The 18030-nt window shown below is 40.2% G+C and overlaps 1 protein-coding gene across 1 annotated transcript in view; it reads right to left on the reverse strand.

Moving 5' to 3' along the window:
- Nucleotides 1-2032: 2032 nt before the first annotated feature.
- LOC308188313 (uncharacterized protein) overlaps nucleotides 2033-18030 on the reverse strand; it is a 421245-nt gene continuing 405247 nt past the window's right edge. Inside the window, exon 5 of the mRNA XM_080577184.1 lies at nucleotides 2033-2130. Within this exon, the coding sequence (XP_080433310.1) occupies nucleotides 2099-2130 (32 nt within the window). The 3' untranslated portion in view covers nucleotides 2033-2098. The remainder of the gene's footprint in view (nucleotides 2131-18030) is intronic.

The following is an 18030-nucleotide window of genomic DNA, read 5'->3' on the forward strand; positions in this document are numbered from 1 at the left end:
GAGGCTATGATACTGTGACAGTATAAGAATAATACTACATAATGAACAATAACGAGGCAGTTTTCAGCCTCTGAATACAGGGAGGGCTGGGTCACCAACCAGACCTTTGTTCATTGCATACTAAGCAGCATGGAGGGAACATGTCACGGGTTGCTGATATTAGAAGTGCTGATGCTGGTTGAGTTTGCCCATCCATGTTCCAGGTATTATTTCTCTTCCTAGCAGATACTGCATCACCTTCTAGTAACTGCCCTCTGGTTGCCTGTAGTGTCCAAGCATTGTACTTAACTCATGAGTATACAGTTTGTCTGTAACCTTAGTAATTCACATAGACTGCATATAATTTTTTAAAAAAAAAGGCTTTTTGGACCTTAAAAATATAAGGGTGTGAAAACAATTCACGTCTGGTTTCAAGCAGTATTTTTTCTCAGTGCTGTGCTGCACATTCTTCCTCTGCCTGTATGCGACTAACACAGCTCCTGATATCAGCGCTTATCACTGCCAGTGTTGTGTCTCTTCCAGACGTGACATTGACAATACATATTTAGAAACTGACAAAGTGAAAGAGAGAGATGAGTATAATCACTGAATAAAAAAAAAACAACACAGAAAACACAGCAAACAAACGACAACAAACAAAACCAAACAAAACACAAGAGCAAAAAGCACTTAAATCTGCCCAAAGCCCTCACCTCAAAATTCAGGGCACACTGAACGCTGGAGCCACAGGTGAAGCTTCCTGAGACAAGCTCGCTTTAAAAAAAACCTAAGCCATTCCAGTTTTCCTGCCAGAAGTGTTGCTTCAGTACTAAGAAGTCCTGCACAGGCTGACTGCCTGAATATTCACACAGCTTCTCTGATGATTTTGCAGCCACATTGATCTTCATGCTGTTACAGCTACATGAGTGGCAGTTTGTTTAAAATCTCTGATTGCAAGTTTGTATCATACAATAGAAAACACAAACTCCTGAAAACATCGCCATAAAATGTAATATGAAAGAGAAATCCCAGCAGAATACTGCAGAACAAGAATGGGAGGCATGGAGAGCTGACAAGAGAGGCCCAACGTTCTTGTGCAATAAAAGCCTGGAAAATTTAATCAACGCAGAAAAGTAAAATAAACTCAAAAATCCCTTACAGGAGACTGATTAACATAATCAAGTTAAACTCAGAGATTTAGTTCAACATAGATTGAAATTTGCTGGGTCTATTTTAGACCTGAAGTGGGGCTGATATGCCCCCAAATTTGTCCATTTTTTCCATCTAAACCACAAACCTCATAAAAGTTACTCCCTGCCTACGAAACTTGCCTTGGTTACAACCTCAGAGCATCTTGGCTACAGCAACACTGCCACAATACTGGCAAGCACTGAGAATTGATCATAACAAATCAAAACTAGGAGATCTACAGGGGGAAAAAAAAGCGGTGCAAATAACACACAATTGATCGTTTCAGAGCATAATGAAACCACGATGCAAAGTCAAAATTGTCTTCGAATCTCAGGCAACTTTACCTATGTAATCCAGCCAAATTTACCAAATTGTAATGGCCTAAAGTAACTCCTGTCCAAATTAGAGATGACTTGAGGCCTGGAAAGAACAGATTAAACCTTTAAGGACTTGCAGTAAATTCAATCTGCATTGCATGAAACACCAGCGAGAGGAAAGGTGTCTCATTAAAAAGTAATAAGAATAAAAAAGAAGATAAACACTCTGAAGACAAACATGGATGAATCGACTACAACAGCACGAACTAGAGCAGGGAGCAGGGAGAACCTGCCAAACGAAAAGACACAAGCACATCAAACCAGCCATTGCTGAACTATGCTGTGAGGCTACGACTTAAATATTTAACAGCTTTTTATTGACATATTTTTTTGCCCACATATTTCCTTGTAAATTTCAAAAGCAAAACTTAGCTTACACTCATCAGTAATGCTCACAGGTGCTGCAGTTTGTTTTTGTTTTTTAAATGTCCTTTTTTTTTTTTTGCTGAAACAAGCACTCTTTTGTAAGAGATAAAATATACTTACAGTGGTTTCCAAATGGTATCACTCTTCAGGTAAATTACTCCAAGCCTTGGACCTAGTGCAGACGTTCATTGGGGCAGGGAACAGAGAGAGGCTGTGTCTGTACCAGAAAGAACCAAAAGGAAAGGTCAGGGGGGAAATAATTATTTACCGAGAGCAAGAAAACCTGCTGCAATGCTAACTGGCATTCTCCACTGTCAGTACAGCTGGCCGGAGCCTAGTTCAACCTCTCCCGCCCCATCTGTAAATGACAACAGAATCGGTCCCCAGCTACCACAGGCTACCCATGCAACCTATTCTGGTGAACTTGGGACAGAGAGGACGAGCCAGCAAAAGGCTATCAGTAGGATTCATTCTGAGAAGTTGCTCACTCTGACGGCATGAGCACGGAGAAGTGATGGAGAGCTAGCACAAACTTGGCACCAAAATGCATCTCATCAGAACAACAAGGCTAGTCCTGTTCAGAGCAGCAACAAACACTTCCTTAGAACTAAAAGGCAGGAAAAGGAAGGAAAAAAACTCCTTCGCTTCTTCTGCTGTCTTTGCATCACAAAAATGACGGCTCACATCAAAGCAGAAACCCCACTTATCTCCCATCGGCCACCAGGTCGACTGCAGTGAGGCCAGTGAAACAGCCTATTGTCAGCCCTTCAGGAAAAAGTCAGCTCAGCAGCAGCTTTATGTCTGAAACGTCCCAAGCTCAAGAGGGAGCTGGACTCAATGGACTAACACAGAAATGGATCTAAAGAGAAACCTCAGCTGCAGTGTTTATTAGAGGGTGATTTCACCACCCAGACCTATGTTTTTGGGAGTATTTACATTTTTGGGGGACTTGAATCCTTCGCTAGACTAACAGAACTCCTCCTTTGCTAACTTCTTATGATCTTTGGGTGGCTCGTTGTGGATGTTGGAAATGTGTCTGAAGTTAACATCCAGAGACAGAATTAAATCCTGCTTACTTCACTTATGCAAAGAACTCCTGGGACATCAGCATATTCAGTCCTACCCACAGTGAAGCCAATGGTGCTGTTTCCATGAATAAATAATTTTGTCTGCTCTGATCAGACAAGAAAAGCAAATATTTGCTTTATCAAAGAAATCAAGGAGGTGAAAAAAAAATGATAAGAGATGTAATTGTTATTTCACAGGTAGTTAATGTCACTGTGCAAGTTGGAATTTATGTCTGTAAATGCAACACAATAAAGAAAACCCCACTGTTAGTGCAGCAGGAACACTGGAATGAGTGCCAGCAGACACAATGAAGGATTTTAGATGACATTGGAATAATGTACTTCACAAAATATACATTCAGTTTTATGTTCAATTTACACATTTTGTAATGATGACGCTTACTGGAGACTGGGATATATGCTACATACTCATTTCAACAGGCTACACAAAACCCATCAACTACACTTCACAGGGCTCAAAAACCATCTTCTTTGATTCCAGTTTTTGTGGGCTCTCCCTTCTTGAGGTCTGCTTTGAATTGCAGATTGTGAAAATTTAAACAGAAAAAAAAAAATCCTCAACTCAGCCTGAACCTCTGACTTTCACCGGAGTTTGGAGTGGAACCATATGCCAGCATCAGGTTAGCTCAAAAGAACTCCACAGAACAGTGACACCTTTGACCAGTACGAAGGGTTGAATTTCAGAAGCGCAATAATGCCCAGCGATTCCGCAGATTGAAGTCCTTGCTAACACTCAGTATGGCTTACTTTCAAACTGTCCTTTCCACTTCTGTGCACACCCCACCTATTCTGTTAATGCTGACCTCCCTTCTTGTGTCCACTTTGAACACATCTGCCTTTTGTCTGGCTGTTCCTCATCTTTTTCAGGCATACATCCTGCATGCCTTGAAGAGTGCCCAGTACTTCAGTCGACATGCATTTTTAACTTGTACCAGAAGCAGAAAATCACAGGATTGGGTCTTTAGTCTTTACTTCGGCAAAACTCCTGCTCACTTCACTCCTAATTTCACACAAGAGAAGTCTAAGAACTGAATGTACTAATCCTGCATATTTTGTCACCTCTCTCTTTGTGTGTGTCATTTATTGCTCTTCCAATCTCTGGGATTCCAATCCAAGTGGCTCTCTGTCATAGCGCTGCCTAGCACTCAATCTGGCTTCACATCAAAGGTCAGGGAAACAAGTTGTTAGAGATGGGCTGTTCAAAGTCTTCTACAAAATCTGTGCACTAAAACCCCCGTGGAAATCTGCGCTTAGAATATTTCCATTTTTCTCCATCTTTTTTGCTAGGGCTTTGGAAGATACATCTCTTTTCCTCCAGTGTGATGCACGTAAAGCACTGAGATCATCAACAGTTGGCAGGTATGTTATAAGTACAAAACATCAACAAAGCTGATGGTACTTCAGAAGACACGCAGAGCACCACAGAGAAGGAAACACCCCCAAAATTCCTAGAAGTTTTTATCTAGCTAGAGGAAAAATAGAGGAAAATGATTTTTGACCACGAGAAGATTGGGCAAAAAGAGAGACATGCAGGACAGCAGAGGAATGGGATGTGTGGCACTGGGTTAAGTCACTTTTCCCCTATCTACCTGGGCTCCTCTATTCAGAAAAGGAAAACATTCACATCCCTGCTCCACGAGGTACTGTGTTCTTAATTAAGATCTTGGAGGATAAGCTTTCTGGATGAATGGATTCCAGAAATGCAGACTGCTATTACTTAAATATTTCCACTAACGATACTAACTCGGGCATTTTATATAACCTCACATTTATTCCACCTTGCTCTTCTCAAGCTTTATCTGGTAATTTAGAGGGTGTAAGAAACATTAATTGTATTACTGCTTTTATTAAGGAAGGTCCGTTTTATGATAGCAGTGATGTACTACAGATTTTGATTTAGGATGTACACTTCAGGTCAATTTCTATAGTGGCTTCAGTGGAGACACAGTGGGCATAAAGTCAGCAGAAAATGTGGTACTTTACATAATAATGCTGATGATTAATGGGCTCCCAAACCATAACTCCATATTCTGAGGCACTGGCCCTCCTCCTCCTCCCTCCTGAAATTTGTGTCTTGACCCTTTCATCTCATTTGCCACCTTTCCGGAGCCGTTCATTAATCAGCACCATTGATCTGATGTGGTCTGTCATATCCTATTACTTAAAACACACATAAGCAAGCATTGGCCTGACTCTGATCTTTACGCAACACACCGCCACAATATTTCCTTTATAGAGGGCTTAAATACTATAAACATCCATTTCCTGTTGGTGCTCAGTCCTGAAATTTGCTTTTTCTAAGTTTGTTCCCTGTGGGACATTTCTGTCTCTGCCCCTAATTACACTTCTTTCTGCTCAGAGACATCACCGGACCCTTTCAGTATTCCCTCTTTGTTAGGGGCACCCACACGTTCGACCTGCAAGACACAACCAGCAGAATAGCTCTTTCTCTTTGTGCATGAGCTTGAAACCTGGTACCACAGTTTTCTGTTACTTTCTTTTAGTGACTCCTGATCAAGGGGGCTCAATTTTTTTTTAGTTAATTGCTATTTATTTTATCCCTGCAATGCTTTTTTCCCCTCATATCTTCAGAAGTCTGCTCCTTTCTGCCTTCTGTGTGATCCCTAGTAATGAAAAAATTAAAAGATGAGCTTCTTGTGAGCTTATTTCTGATTATTATTTGCTGCGCTGGCACAGCACAATCTATCATGAGGCAATGGAAAATAAGAACTCGCTAGTGCCACAGAAGTAAGCACGTCTGATCTTAATCCACATATTGTACAGGTCTCTTGAGTAAGGTGGGGTCAGTTTTAAATGACGCTTTCACAATCACAGATATATTTTCAGACTGAGCTGTCTAGGTTAAATGCAATTCTTTTTTGCTCACTTTTTCTCTGCAGGAGTAGCATTTTGGGTGAAATTTTTAAAGCAGCAGTGAGAAGGGAAAGATGAGAGCAGTGGTATTAGCCATCAACAAACGTGACTCGGGAGCCAACTTCTTGCATGAAGTGGGTGATTCCAGATGCACTTTACTGTTTCCTTTTCAAACGAAAGCACATCCTCTGACTAGGGCAGGCTGTGGCATTTATGTTAAGTGAACAAGGTTAGGACGTCGGCTACCTGCAGAGGTAGGTATACGACCGCAATGTCTTAAGCAGAGATCAAGACGCACTATTATATACACGACACCTTTCCAACAGAGACCAGAACTCGTGCCATAGAAAACAGAAGAATTTACCAGCACAGGGCACACTATCAGAAGGCCACAGCATTAATTTTTCTCAACAGTCAGGCCTTCATCTGTGAGAAGAAACTGCTCATTTCTGTACTCTACTGGGAAAACCGTATGTCCACTATCTGTAAGTGGGCCTGAAATTCAGAAATTAATTTGTTAATGGATTAGACATTTGCAGAAAGCCTGTTTAAAGAGGCTGGACTGCTCTAGCCTAGTAAAGGCCAATTTCCCATAAGGACATCTTTGCAAAAGTACTAGAGAAAAAAACCTCTCCCTGAAGTCCCAGGGGTTCTTACTGAAATCTGGAATAGCAATGCAGTTTGTAGTAATGTCTACATCATGTTCACAGTGTTTGTCTCACACACCCTCTATGACTTGTCTGTATCTGCTTCTTTTTCCTGTCTCTCACTCCCTTTTATCTGAGAGTATAAAATTTCACTTCTCTTAACAGGCAGTTCTTTTCTTCACTTTGAATTTGGCACTTGGAATGGGCATTTTCTAGGGATCACTTTCATCTGATGCTTCTTCTGATATTTCTTTCTATTTTGCAAGTGGTATTCTTAATGGAACAGCTAACTACATTTAAGAGCTAAGGTCCAAAAGGACAACTCTTCTGCCAACCTTCCCCTCTGCTCCCCATGCTGAACACCCCTCCTGCCCTAGGCAGTGGTACAAGGCCTCAACCATGAACTTTTGGAAATGTTCTCTCTCATTTGACATATATATTGAGGTGCTGCTTATTTTCCACTAATGAAGATCTCATTGTGCTTAGTATGTCGGGTACATAAGCCCAACCAGAGCATAAGCCCAACCTACTTTGCAGAGAAGTAGGTTAGATAGCACCTAAGCAGAGTGTAGGTCAGTCTCTTGGCTAAACCTTGCTGTGGGTAGACAATAAAGTCAAGGGGTGCACCTTCCCCCTCATTGTAAAGGACCAAGAGAGGAGGAAGTCCAGCCCAGCGACTCTTTGGGTTTGGTCCTGAGAAAAATCAGGGGAGATGGCAGAGCTCTGGCAGGCACATGAGGAAGCTGGAGATACAGAGGAGATGTTGGAAATTCAAGCTTAGAGCAGGCACATTTACACAGCGTTTCTGCTTGGATATTTATGGAGAGGTCCTCCAGACCCCCCTGGCAAAAAAACAAACAAACAAACAAACAAACAAACAAAAAAACATGGCTCTGAAAGGAAAAAAACGACTTAAGAAAGCTATGAGGTGCTACTTAGTAAAATGATGTTAGACATCTGTTGGGAGTTTGCACTCTTGATTTGAAATGGTGAAGATAGCTGGAACCTGAAAGAGGCAACTAAATATCAGTAGACGGTAGGCTTAATCAGAGCAGAAGCAGATCATTGAAAGGCCTGATGTAACATTCAGCCAGACATTCAAATGAACGCAAAAATCTACAGTGCCAGACTGAACCATGACAGTGTGTCAGCCTATGAGTTGTCTTTCACAAGTGGTAGAGAAAAACGGTACTGTACATATAGATAGATATACACTTACATGGCAACGATATATTTCTGCACAGTTATATACACAATTACTATTTTTAAATTATTCTGGCAAAACATTGTTGTTCCTAACACAGAATTCTCTGCATTCCTACAATGGAACCATCACAGTCATTTCTCAATGAAACCACGTACTTTTCAAAGCAATGCACTAAAGTAGGGCATGACTGAGGGAAATACATAAGGTCATGAATTTATTGGTGCTGTTTTCAAATACGGGGCAAATCTACGCTCAGTGGAACTGTACCTACACGAACCTTCCAGGGAAGAGACTGATTTCTGGGTCATGTTTGTATACTGCTAGTGTTGTTGTGTTTTAAATGCTCATTTTCTACAGATACCTACTATTAATAGAAGCAGTTTGAGGATATAAGAAGCCCCATGCATTCATGTGCTGATGCAGTAAGTTACAATGAATCAGGACTATAGTATGAAACTCAAAAGGTTGATGGGAGGGGAACAAGGTGAGAGGTTTTGAAGCCATGAACACTGAAGAGGGCCAGCACAATCAGAATATTGCCTTATTACCAAGAAAAAGGCACTTGGACAACATGACCCTTACTCGCTCTCCTAAGCAAAGTTCTCACAAAAAACCAAAGGTGTAGCTGTGCTGCAGTTATCACCAATGTTTCTGCCACTGAAATATGAGTTGCCATCACTGCAATCACCAGAGACGAAGAAAATGTGTAAAAATTAAATTGTTACAGCGATATATCTGCCTAAGCTACTGCTTTGGCTAGATGAGCCAGATTAGCTCATGACAGATGAGCTTCATGAACATTTCATTGCCAAGGAACCCTGTCAAAATATTGGTGATTTCTCCGAATCTGTTCAACATCATGGAGATGTCAAACGAAATCTGAAAGGACATTATTTTTCAGGAAGAACAAAAACAATGAAAGCATATGAAGAGAATGAGCTGAGTTTTTTCCTCCTCCATTACACATCGCTGTGGTTTGATTGACTGCTGTCCTTGCAAATACTTTAGCATAAACCCTGAAACCCTTACTCCAGTAGATGTTGGCGAACTGAATGTCTGCAAGAAATACATATCTCTGTGTTTCAGCAAGCAGGATTGCAAATTGATAATGTACTTTTAACAAGTTGCAGGGACTGTATCATCACAACACGTATCGCAGTTGAGTTACACTATTCATACTACCTGCACTGGTTCTACCATAATCCCGCTCCCTCATAGTCACAATGCTACAGCATTGGATGTATCCAATGTCTGGCCATCACGTTTGTACTTCTCATCAATCACAAATCTGAACTGCAGTGACATAATTATGGTAGGTGATACAAAATGGTAACTGATAAAAATCTTAGAAATCAGATTCTGCTTCTTCAAGGTTTGTTATTTAGAAGACACTATGAGACACTATTTACCTTCATTTATGGTATAATTCCACATAAGCCAAAGGAATACCAACAGATACAAATTTTGATGGATTTGATCTATTTGTCCCAGAACAAAACAATTTGATCCATTTGTCACAAAAGACAAAAACAAAAACAAAAAACAAAACACAAACAAGCACAAACACACACAAAAATAGAACCAAGATAGACTAGTAAATGAAACTTTTATTCATACATCTGGCTTTCTCAAGCAGCAAGAGCCAAGTTGTCAAACTGATAAACAGAAAAATCAAGTATCCTTCCCTGCTTCCTCCACCCCACAAAAAAACAACACAAAAACATCATCTTAGGGGAATTCTCTATTATGAAACTTGTTTTAGAAGGAGCAGAAGAAACTTGCTACCTAATCCACTGATGCCTCTACTAGAGGAAGATTTATATTAAAGATCATGTCTGTGTACATTCTGAGGGGCAAGGTCTGAGACAAGGAGCTTTTTCCTTAGGTTTTAAGATTCATAGCACCGCTGCCCAAATGCTGAGCTAAACAACGATGTTACTGACAGTCAGGAAAAATACTCAAATGATTTAGAATTTCGTTGTTGTTGTTTTGGATGACTGTCTCCTGTCTCTGAAGATTTCCCTTGCAAGTCAATCATTAAAGAGTCAGTAACCAACACAATGAAAAGACTAGGTAAAAAGAACCACAAACGTGTTTTCCTAAATATGCATACTGTTCTTCCTGTGTGCTTGCTGCCTCTGGCCTCAAACTGTACAAATGAAAGCTTGTTTGATTTATGTCAAAAACTATATATAAAATATCACACACGATCCACAAGAGAAACAGAGTCACTCTGGGCTTTGGTTTCATTATCCATTGAGGAATAACTGACTGCAGCCTTGGAGTACATAGAACTGATCAAAGCGTTTGCTTCCTCACAAGCAAAGAGAAGCCCACTGTAGATTTCCTGTTTCATGCTTCAGTGCCAAAACACAATGAAAAAAAAGTTCTAGATGAACATGTGAATTATTCTAAAACATTGTTCAATCAAATCTGATGGCTACGCACATTTGTGAAGCTCATCATTTGAAATGTCAAGTCACTGACAGCAGCGTGTCCTGAGATGTGAGGTATATTTGTGATGATAAGAGTAATTATTATTATTTTAAAGTTATGTATCATCTGCATCAAAACAGGATTTTTCTTATGTATATCTGAAATGTAAAGATGTCAGTGACAACTATGTTATTCAGAACTGGGTTTTAAATACCCTGTGCTAGAAAAGGTCAGAGTCAGGATATGACTAAATACCATTTCTAAAGCACTCTGAGTTATTTTTCACTTTTCTCCTTAAACTTCATGCAGTGTGGCTGATGGAGAATGATTACTAAAATTAATAGTAGCTGAAGTGATTTCTACTCTGTACAGTATATAGAGCATCATGTGGTAAGGAAAATAACAGCTATAATTATTGTTATTCTTATTCCAGTATTAACAAATTATAAACTCTTGGGATTTATTGAAATTCAGCTCTCCGCTGAGCCTCTCTGAGGCTATTTCTCTGGTCATTTCAAAACTTTCTTGAATGAAACTGAAGGCAGTTGGCTCTGTCGCTAGATAAGTTATGCTAACGTAGGAGGGCTGTCTCCTGAGTGCTAAAAAGACCATTTCCAAATTTTCAGCATCTTCTTCCTTGACAGCAGAAGTTACTACACAGACTGATTTAGATGTTGCTGAAATGAAATTTTGCAGGATATCCAGTCTTCCAAGAGGAGTCGTGGTATGGAATGGCAGTGACTTGTGGAGACCTAATAACAACTTCCCCACCTTTTATCCCTGGAAGGTCAAACGCTGTAGACAAGTAAATCTCTGGTGTTTGCTTTGGTGTTCTGAACGTAACCCTGTTTTTTTCCCCATAAGGAAAGAAGTTCTGTAAAGAAGAGATTGGATCTTTAACTATAGGCAATCTGACAGCTACCTTACTCCTGCTATCTCCCAATAGAAATTGTCATACGAAAATGGCTCATATGAACAAAATCATGAAGGAGCTTGCAGATATTGATCTCTGCCACGACCAGCAAGAAGTACCATAGGAGATGGAGCAGGAATCTTAGCTGTAGGGGAGCTCAGAGCTATTCTAGTTCAATCAGATTTCACAATTTGCTCTAATGAAGAGCGCTGGCAGAAGTTCAAAGCTACTCCAGGTCTCGACTCTCCCTCCACATTACTATAAAAATGACTGTAGAAGTGTTAACTGCAGAGGAGCCAAAAGTTGTTTTGGTTCCAGCCTTCCCTAGCAGGAGTAACTGAGAAAATAGAGTAGGAGTGTTAGTTCTGCTCGCAGCTCCCTCAGCCTCGTGCAGAACACTAGAGATGCCACTGGGAACATGGCAAAGCATGCCCAGCGCGGTCCCCTGTCCCAGCTCCTACAGCCTCAGCCGCTCCCTGCAAAGGCCACGGATATGGGTGCATCAGCTTGGTAACTCCAGAATACTTCAGAATTACCATTAACCTCTGCTGCTGATAACCCCACGGCTGCTGGAGATGTAGAAGGTATCAAGAGAATGGCTGTATTCAGCCAGCATTGATTTCTTCAGCCTTTTGTCTGTGTCTGCTTTCTGTCTCGTTTGGAGGTGGTTACTGTTACTACAAGTAGCATGAATCATGTCTCTGTTAAAAAACAGAGCTTCAATTGTCTTACATAACCCCTGGTAACTGAATGTCTAATAATAGCAAGCCATTTCCAGGTAGGGAATCTGTCTGTGTCCCAGACCCAGACACATGCGCGTGCGCACACACACATATTCATATTACTTTTTACACCTCACTTCTGGGAAGGAGAGAGCTTTTAACATGCAATATGACAGTTCTAAGCTGCCGGACCTGGCAAGTATTATTTTAAAATGCCGTTTTTTCACTTATTGCCTTGAAAAGCTGGTCCAGTACGAGCAATTTGCTTCACAGCCCAAGCAGCGAGAGGTAGGGAAAAGAAAATGCAACAGCAGTGTTTGGTTTTGAGAGAGCATTAAATGACAAAGACCTTGGCTGGATCTTGACCTGAAAGGTTAACTCTTGCTAGATGTGAACTCTCCATCTGTCTCTTAGAGAAGGCTCACATTTTGATAAAGCTGTTACTTTCCCTAGTTCTGACAAACCTTTATGTTTTAATTCCCTTAGTTCTCCCCTTGATATAGTAAAGGAAAATATGCAACTTCCTCATTAATGTAAGGTTAATAGATAATGTTGCAAATCATCACTGAGGTCTTCCAATGAAACTTCTTTTTATTTGTATTGCAACCCACAAGTAGTAAACAGAAAGGAGGAGTTTCTAAAGATTATACTGGCCTCACAAAAAATCTGAACTTTTCAGTAGGAGGTCAAAGAGGAAATTCTCCCCGGTAATATTGCTGCTGTTCTGTGAGACATTGGACTGTGTCCTCTTGCCAAACGGGACAAAATTTTGCTGTAGAGAAATGTGCTGTCTGGCCCATCAATTGTAGTATCCTGATTATGGTTAATAACAAACTTAAGACTCTTAAAAGGAAGAGAAAAATGCAGATGGAATGGTTCCAGACTGTTTCACAAGGTTTTCCAAAGAAACCTGTTGCTTCTGACCTCTCTTACCATCAACCAGCATATCTTGGCACCTCAGTTTGGGTTATATGGTATGACCAACGCAAGAGCCAGAGTTCAGCCATTCCAATCTCCTACATTTTCTTGCTTTAAGAGATGGATCAGAGCCAGGGATTTGGAAAGCCAGTTTGACTTCTGGATTTTTCAGCTTTGAGAGTTCAGTTTAGGTTCATCTCTTCACATTCAGGGAATTTGATAATAAATAGTTAAAAGCTTAATGGATGACATAATGAAAAAATGTTTCCCTTCAGCTTTTATTTCTAAGGTTATTATCTTTTACAGCTTGTAAAATCTTTCTTAAAAGTTTGTTGGAAGTATTTTAAAATAGGAAGGCTGAATGGATCAGATGTCAGACTCCGGTTCTATGTCTACTTCTGACCAAGATGTACCATATAACCAGGCAATATCTTTGGAGGAACCATTATTTTCCTGTTTTGGGATCTGTGGAAAATCATAGACAAAGTGGTATTGTGGGATCAAGAGTTGTATTAGAGTCCTGGATCCACCAACCACTGGACAATAAAGTCTGAACTGAACTAAAGCTAAATAGTTTTTGAACTCATGAACTGATTGGACTGGTCAATGGCTGCACACTGGCTTTCATGGATGCCCTCTGAGTAAGTTAGTCTGTAATATTCATATGATCTCAGACAGACTTTTGTGAGTACAACTGGGAAAAAAACATACTGGTACTTTTATTTGTTATCAAATAAAAACCAATGGTTGAGCAGCCACAAGCCTACTGTGAAAAGTCCAAAGACCCAAGCAAGTGAAAAAAACAAATCAAACAAGAAACCTGCTGAGTTGTAAACTGTAGTTTATCAGTATCATGCAGTCATGATGAGCTGACTGTGTTACTGCCCTAGGGTAAGAAGTTCTTACCTTTTCTGCAGGAAGTCAAATTAATTTGCCTTCACTATCTAGTAATCCCCTTGTCAAGCAGTAAGAAATTCAGATATTGGCCACTGTGTTACAGCGTACTATTTAGAAAGTTGAAAGAAAGAGAGAAATGAACAGAAACCACAGATCATGCATGAGTTGCTGAACTTGCAACACTCCTTCTAGAAAAACAGGATTAATATTTTAATTGCTGATCACAGTGCTATGTCCCAGATTCCAGCTAAGCATCTGGGAACACAACACACCTTGCTACACCAATGGGACTGTAACTCCCATTGAAAACGTTCACCATTGACACAGTAAACGGTTAAAGAAAACTTGGTCTCAAGTTTATAAAGGCATCCTAACTGGCTTCAAGTAGACACCAAACATCTATGCATCTGGAAAATGGAGCTTGCAATTGACTGTTCTGTGCCATCTGCTCTCAAGAACATTTTCTGCTTGGGAGTTGCATAAGCAATGAAAAAAAGCACACAAACAACTTCCTGTACCATGTTTTTGGTCACTTGTAATGACGCATTACAAAGTAAACCAGCTAAATATGCACAACTGTGCCTCACTCCAGATGACAACATGTATTATATAAGAGCAATCCCTGACAGAAAGACATTTACTTTAAAATATCACAACACAAAGAGCACCCAAGGGTAAATATTCACTGTATGTGAGAGTTGGGGGCAAATGATATGGAGAATTTTGCCTCCATCTCAAAGCCCAAGTACAGGTTAGAAGCTAGAAAAAAATTAAAAAGAGCACTTTTTTTTTTTTTTTTTTTGATTTACAAAGTTAGACAGAACTTGTGGCATCTCCTTCTGTAAAGGGGAGTTTAACTTGTAATGAATGTAATCTTTTTGTTGTTATTTAATATCCCTTTAATGTGTTTTAGATTCAAAATTATTCCTATCCCGAAAGCTTTTAAAAACATCATTTGTTTAGACTCACTTTTTTTGTCTGTTGGGAAGCCATGGCCTGATTTAATCTCATATTGTGACATAAATAAAACAATATCCACAGGAATTAGAATAGTTTCGCCAGAATAAAAGTATCTACCTCTGAATGGGTTTCCAGGCCTTTAAATTGGGTAAGTATGTATGAGTTGGCCTGCTTCTCTGATGGAGCCGAATGGAGATGTATTGGGAAAGCCCACTATCACTGCAAGCACAGGGAACCGCTGAAGGAGAAGGGTGACTGAAACCTAAAATGAAGCCTGGTGCTTAACTAAAGGAAGGGAGTTTGCCTCTGCCTTGGTGGGTTTTTGGTGCTGAAGTTGAGAAGAGTTTCCCCACTAATGAACAGACTCAGGCTATTAGTTCACAACCCTTAACACTGGATCACCCTGCAATATAGATCTGGCCCACTTTGGGCATGGGCACATGATCACATTACTATCAAATTAGCAAGAGTTTATGTTGCTGCGAGAGAACAGACGATATATAATCTAGCCTGAAGTCAGAGTGGCGCAGACCGGTGATATCTGATCTGGCACAAAGCCTGCCATATGAAGTTAATCCATTTGTTCTGAAAACATTTGAACTGGTATGTGAATTTATCCTAGATCAACACTTCGTGTTATATGGCTACAGTGGTTTTGATCGGGTTATTATGACCTGGATCCACTGTACCACCAAACCACAGCTTCAGAAACTGTTTATACCAGAGATTTTACATTGGCTCAACTAACTCCATCCATCTACAGGAAATTTGGGGGTGCAAACAGCTCCAGGGGAGAGGAGCTCCCATATACCTGAGAAGCGGACAGTCCTTGTAAAGACTATCCTAGTACAGAATAAAGGGGTTTGCTTCCAAATCAGCATCTACTAGTGCCAACAGGCCAAACAGACTAAGAACACCATATTCTCTGATTATCTTCAAAATATGGTGGCTTTTGTTGTTAATATGTGTTTTTCCTAGATAACAGACCCTGTAGGCTAGAACCTGCAGGACTAGATTATTCTCAGGAGAGCAGTTCATTTCTACGGAAACATCTCAGCCTGTGGCAAGAAAGTCTCAAGTTAATGCAAACTGTTTTATGATTTCAGCTGAATTAAGCAGGTGCACAGTTCACATGGGTCACCTCTGCATGGGAAAGAACATCAATATATTTTCTGTACCTACAATTCATTAATAACAGAACCTGGTTCATATCCTCTTTGCTACAGCATCCTTCCTCTGCCTCCCTTTGCCACCTAGCCCCCTTCTCCTCGACTAATGCCTTACACCTCTATCCATCAGAGAGACACTGAACGAAATTTTGTTCATAATTATATTGGTGAGATTCCTCCAATTTCATGGAAGTTACATCCTCATAAATGAGAGCAGAATCCGTCCCTCTGTCTTTTCCGAAGGAAGACTAACGATCAAATAATTTTCTCACATCTCTGTTTGCACTTTCACAGTCTGGTTACATTGATTTGTGTCTCATAAGTAGACATTTCCTTTGTTGGTTACAAATCAATGTTATAGACCTAGCCTGCCTGCACATTTTTCCCTTCCCTCTTACTGTGTGAAAAACAAAGTGCAGCTTCAATTCTTCTTGCTTTATAAATGTGAACTTCCTTGATGAAGCAAAAGAGAGAAAAGCAGATAAAATTCCAGCTCTCCCTCAAAAAAACAGGAAACGTCTGTGCTTAAATTTCTAATTACTAAGATGCTTTATGGTATGATAAACACCTTTATCATTCCAGTCCTGCCATGGCTTTGTTAACCTAGTTATAATCCTCTGCTTCAGATATCACAAGATTTCCCACAGCAGCCCACTGTGATATCACAGACAGATATGACTTCATGGCATGAGTAAGGAAAAAAGAGGCAAAGGTTTTGGTCTGCAGCAGGACTGAGCTGCCACACAAAGCTCCTGAAAAGGATGGAAAAGAAAAGGGTTTGCAATTGGTTACTGAGAGGCAGTGAGCTTTTTGACTGGAGTATGAAAATACAACAGTGAAGATAGCTGGGTATTTTACTACAAATGGATACGCATGATAATAGAAAAGGAGTAGTAAGAAACAGAGCCATCAATCAGAATATACCAAGTGAAAGAAAGAACAGGTGTAAATGTGGAACATCTCAGTTTGATTTGCCTTTATTAAAAGAGCAAGAAAAAAAAGAAAAAAAAAAGTAAAAGCAGCTTCAAGTCAATCTCATCAATTTTAATACTATGAAGAAGTTTAGGAAATGACAGTTCCACCAATGTGATGGAAAACTCAGGGCTGCCAAAATAAAAATAGAAATAGATTAGAGCTGGCATCAATAAAAATAATAATAATAAGGTTTAAAGGATGTGAGATCAAAAAGGAAAATAAAAAGTTTTACAAATATGAAACAAGGCTTGCTACACTGCCGTCACCACCATCAAAGAACATCTTCAGAATTCAAAAGGGAATTTTATTTATTTTAAAGAACAGCTCTATGAATCAGGAAATCTGGGTCCTACTTAACACCTCTTCTGGGGAATCTATGCCTGGCCTTGAGAAAGATATTTCAGTGCTCTGTGCTTCAGCTTCTCTGTAAGGCCAGTCAAGTTAATAACAGATCAACTTCACAAGCAACTTATAAAGTTTAATTCATGAGTGTTGAGAATATGCTTTGAGATCTTTATGTAGAAACTATTATAAGGAAGGAGAAACAAAAAGGAATGTGAGGATTCAGGTAACACTTAAAAAAGAGATTCCACAACTCAACCGTTTCCTGGAAATCACAGGGAAAGAACAAAGCTCTTCCTGCCTGGATTTTATTTCCAAAGGAAGCGTAAAGTTTCCCAGCCAAGTGGGCAATGTTCTCAGTACATTCCCCAAAACTACCTCCCCTCCAAAATAGATGAATCAGCAACTAAGAGGTAACGGGGAGCCCTGGCTTTGCTGTGTGCTTGCTCAGCCTCGCTCCCTCCTGGACTGCAACCCTGCAGCACTGTCTGCATGTGCCCCCTCCCAGTCAGGTAGCGCAGTGCTGTTGGCCTGGTGGGAAAAGCGATGAGGGGAAGTTATGGCCCACCACATGTCCCATTCCCTCCTCACTACTTAAACAGCTGGCTACTTGCACAGCCTCTTGCCAGCAGCAGTTCAGGCAAGAAGCCACAACTGTTGCTCTAAGACTTTGGGGACCAACCACTCAGTCTATTTGTCCCACCATTCCTCAACTCTAGGCAACTATCTGCTTTGCTTGTGTTTAAAATAGGCTTTCTAAAACTTTTGGGTATTGTAATAGTAGACATGATAGATTGCCAATGATAGATTAAATCCATAAACTAGGTTAGAAAGAAAGAAAAAAGAGATACGAAATGAGCAGACGAAAATCAAGAGAGTTATAAGAACAAAACAAAATTATTCTGAGTTGATGCAACTTTTCCAAATGATTTTACTGAAATGTAAATGACAAAGCTACCAGGTAGCCAT

This window comes from Anser brachyrhynchus (genome assembly GCF_964034855.1).
Source record: "Anser brachyrhynchus genome assembly, chromosome: 1".
NCBI lineage: Eukaryota > Metazoa > Chordata > Aves > Anseriformes > Anatidae > Anser > Anser brachyrhynchus.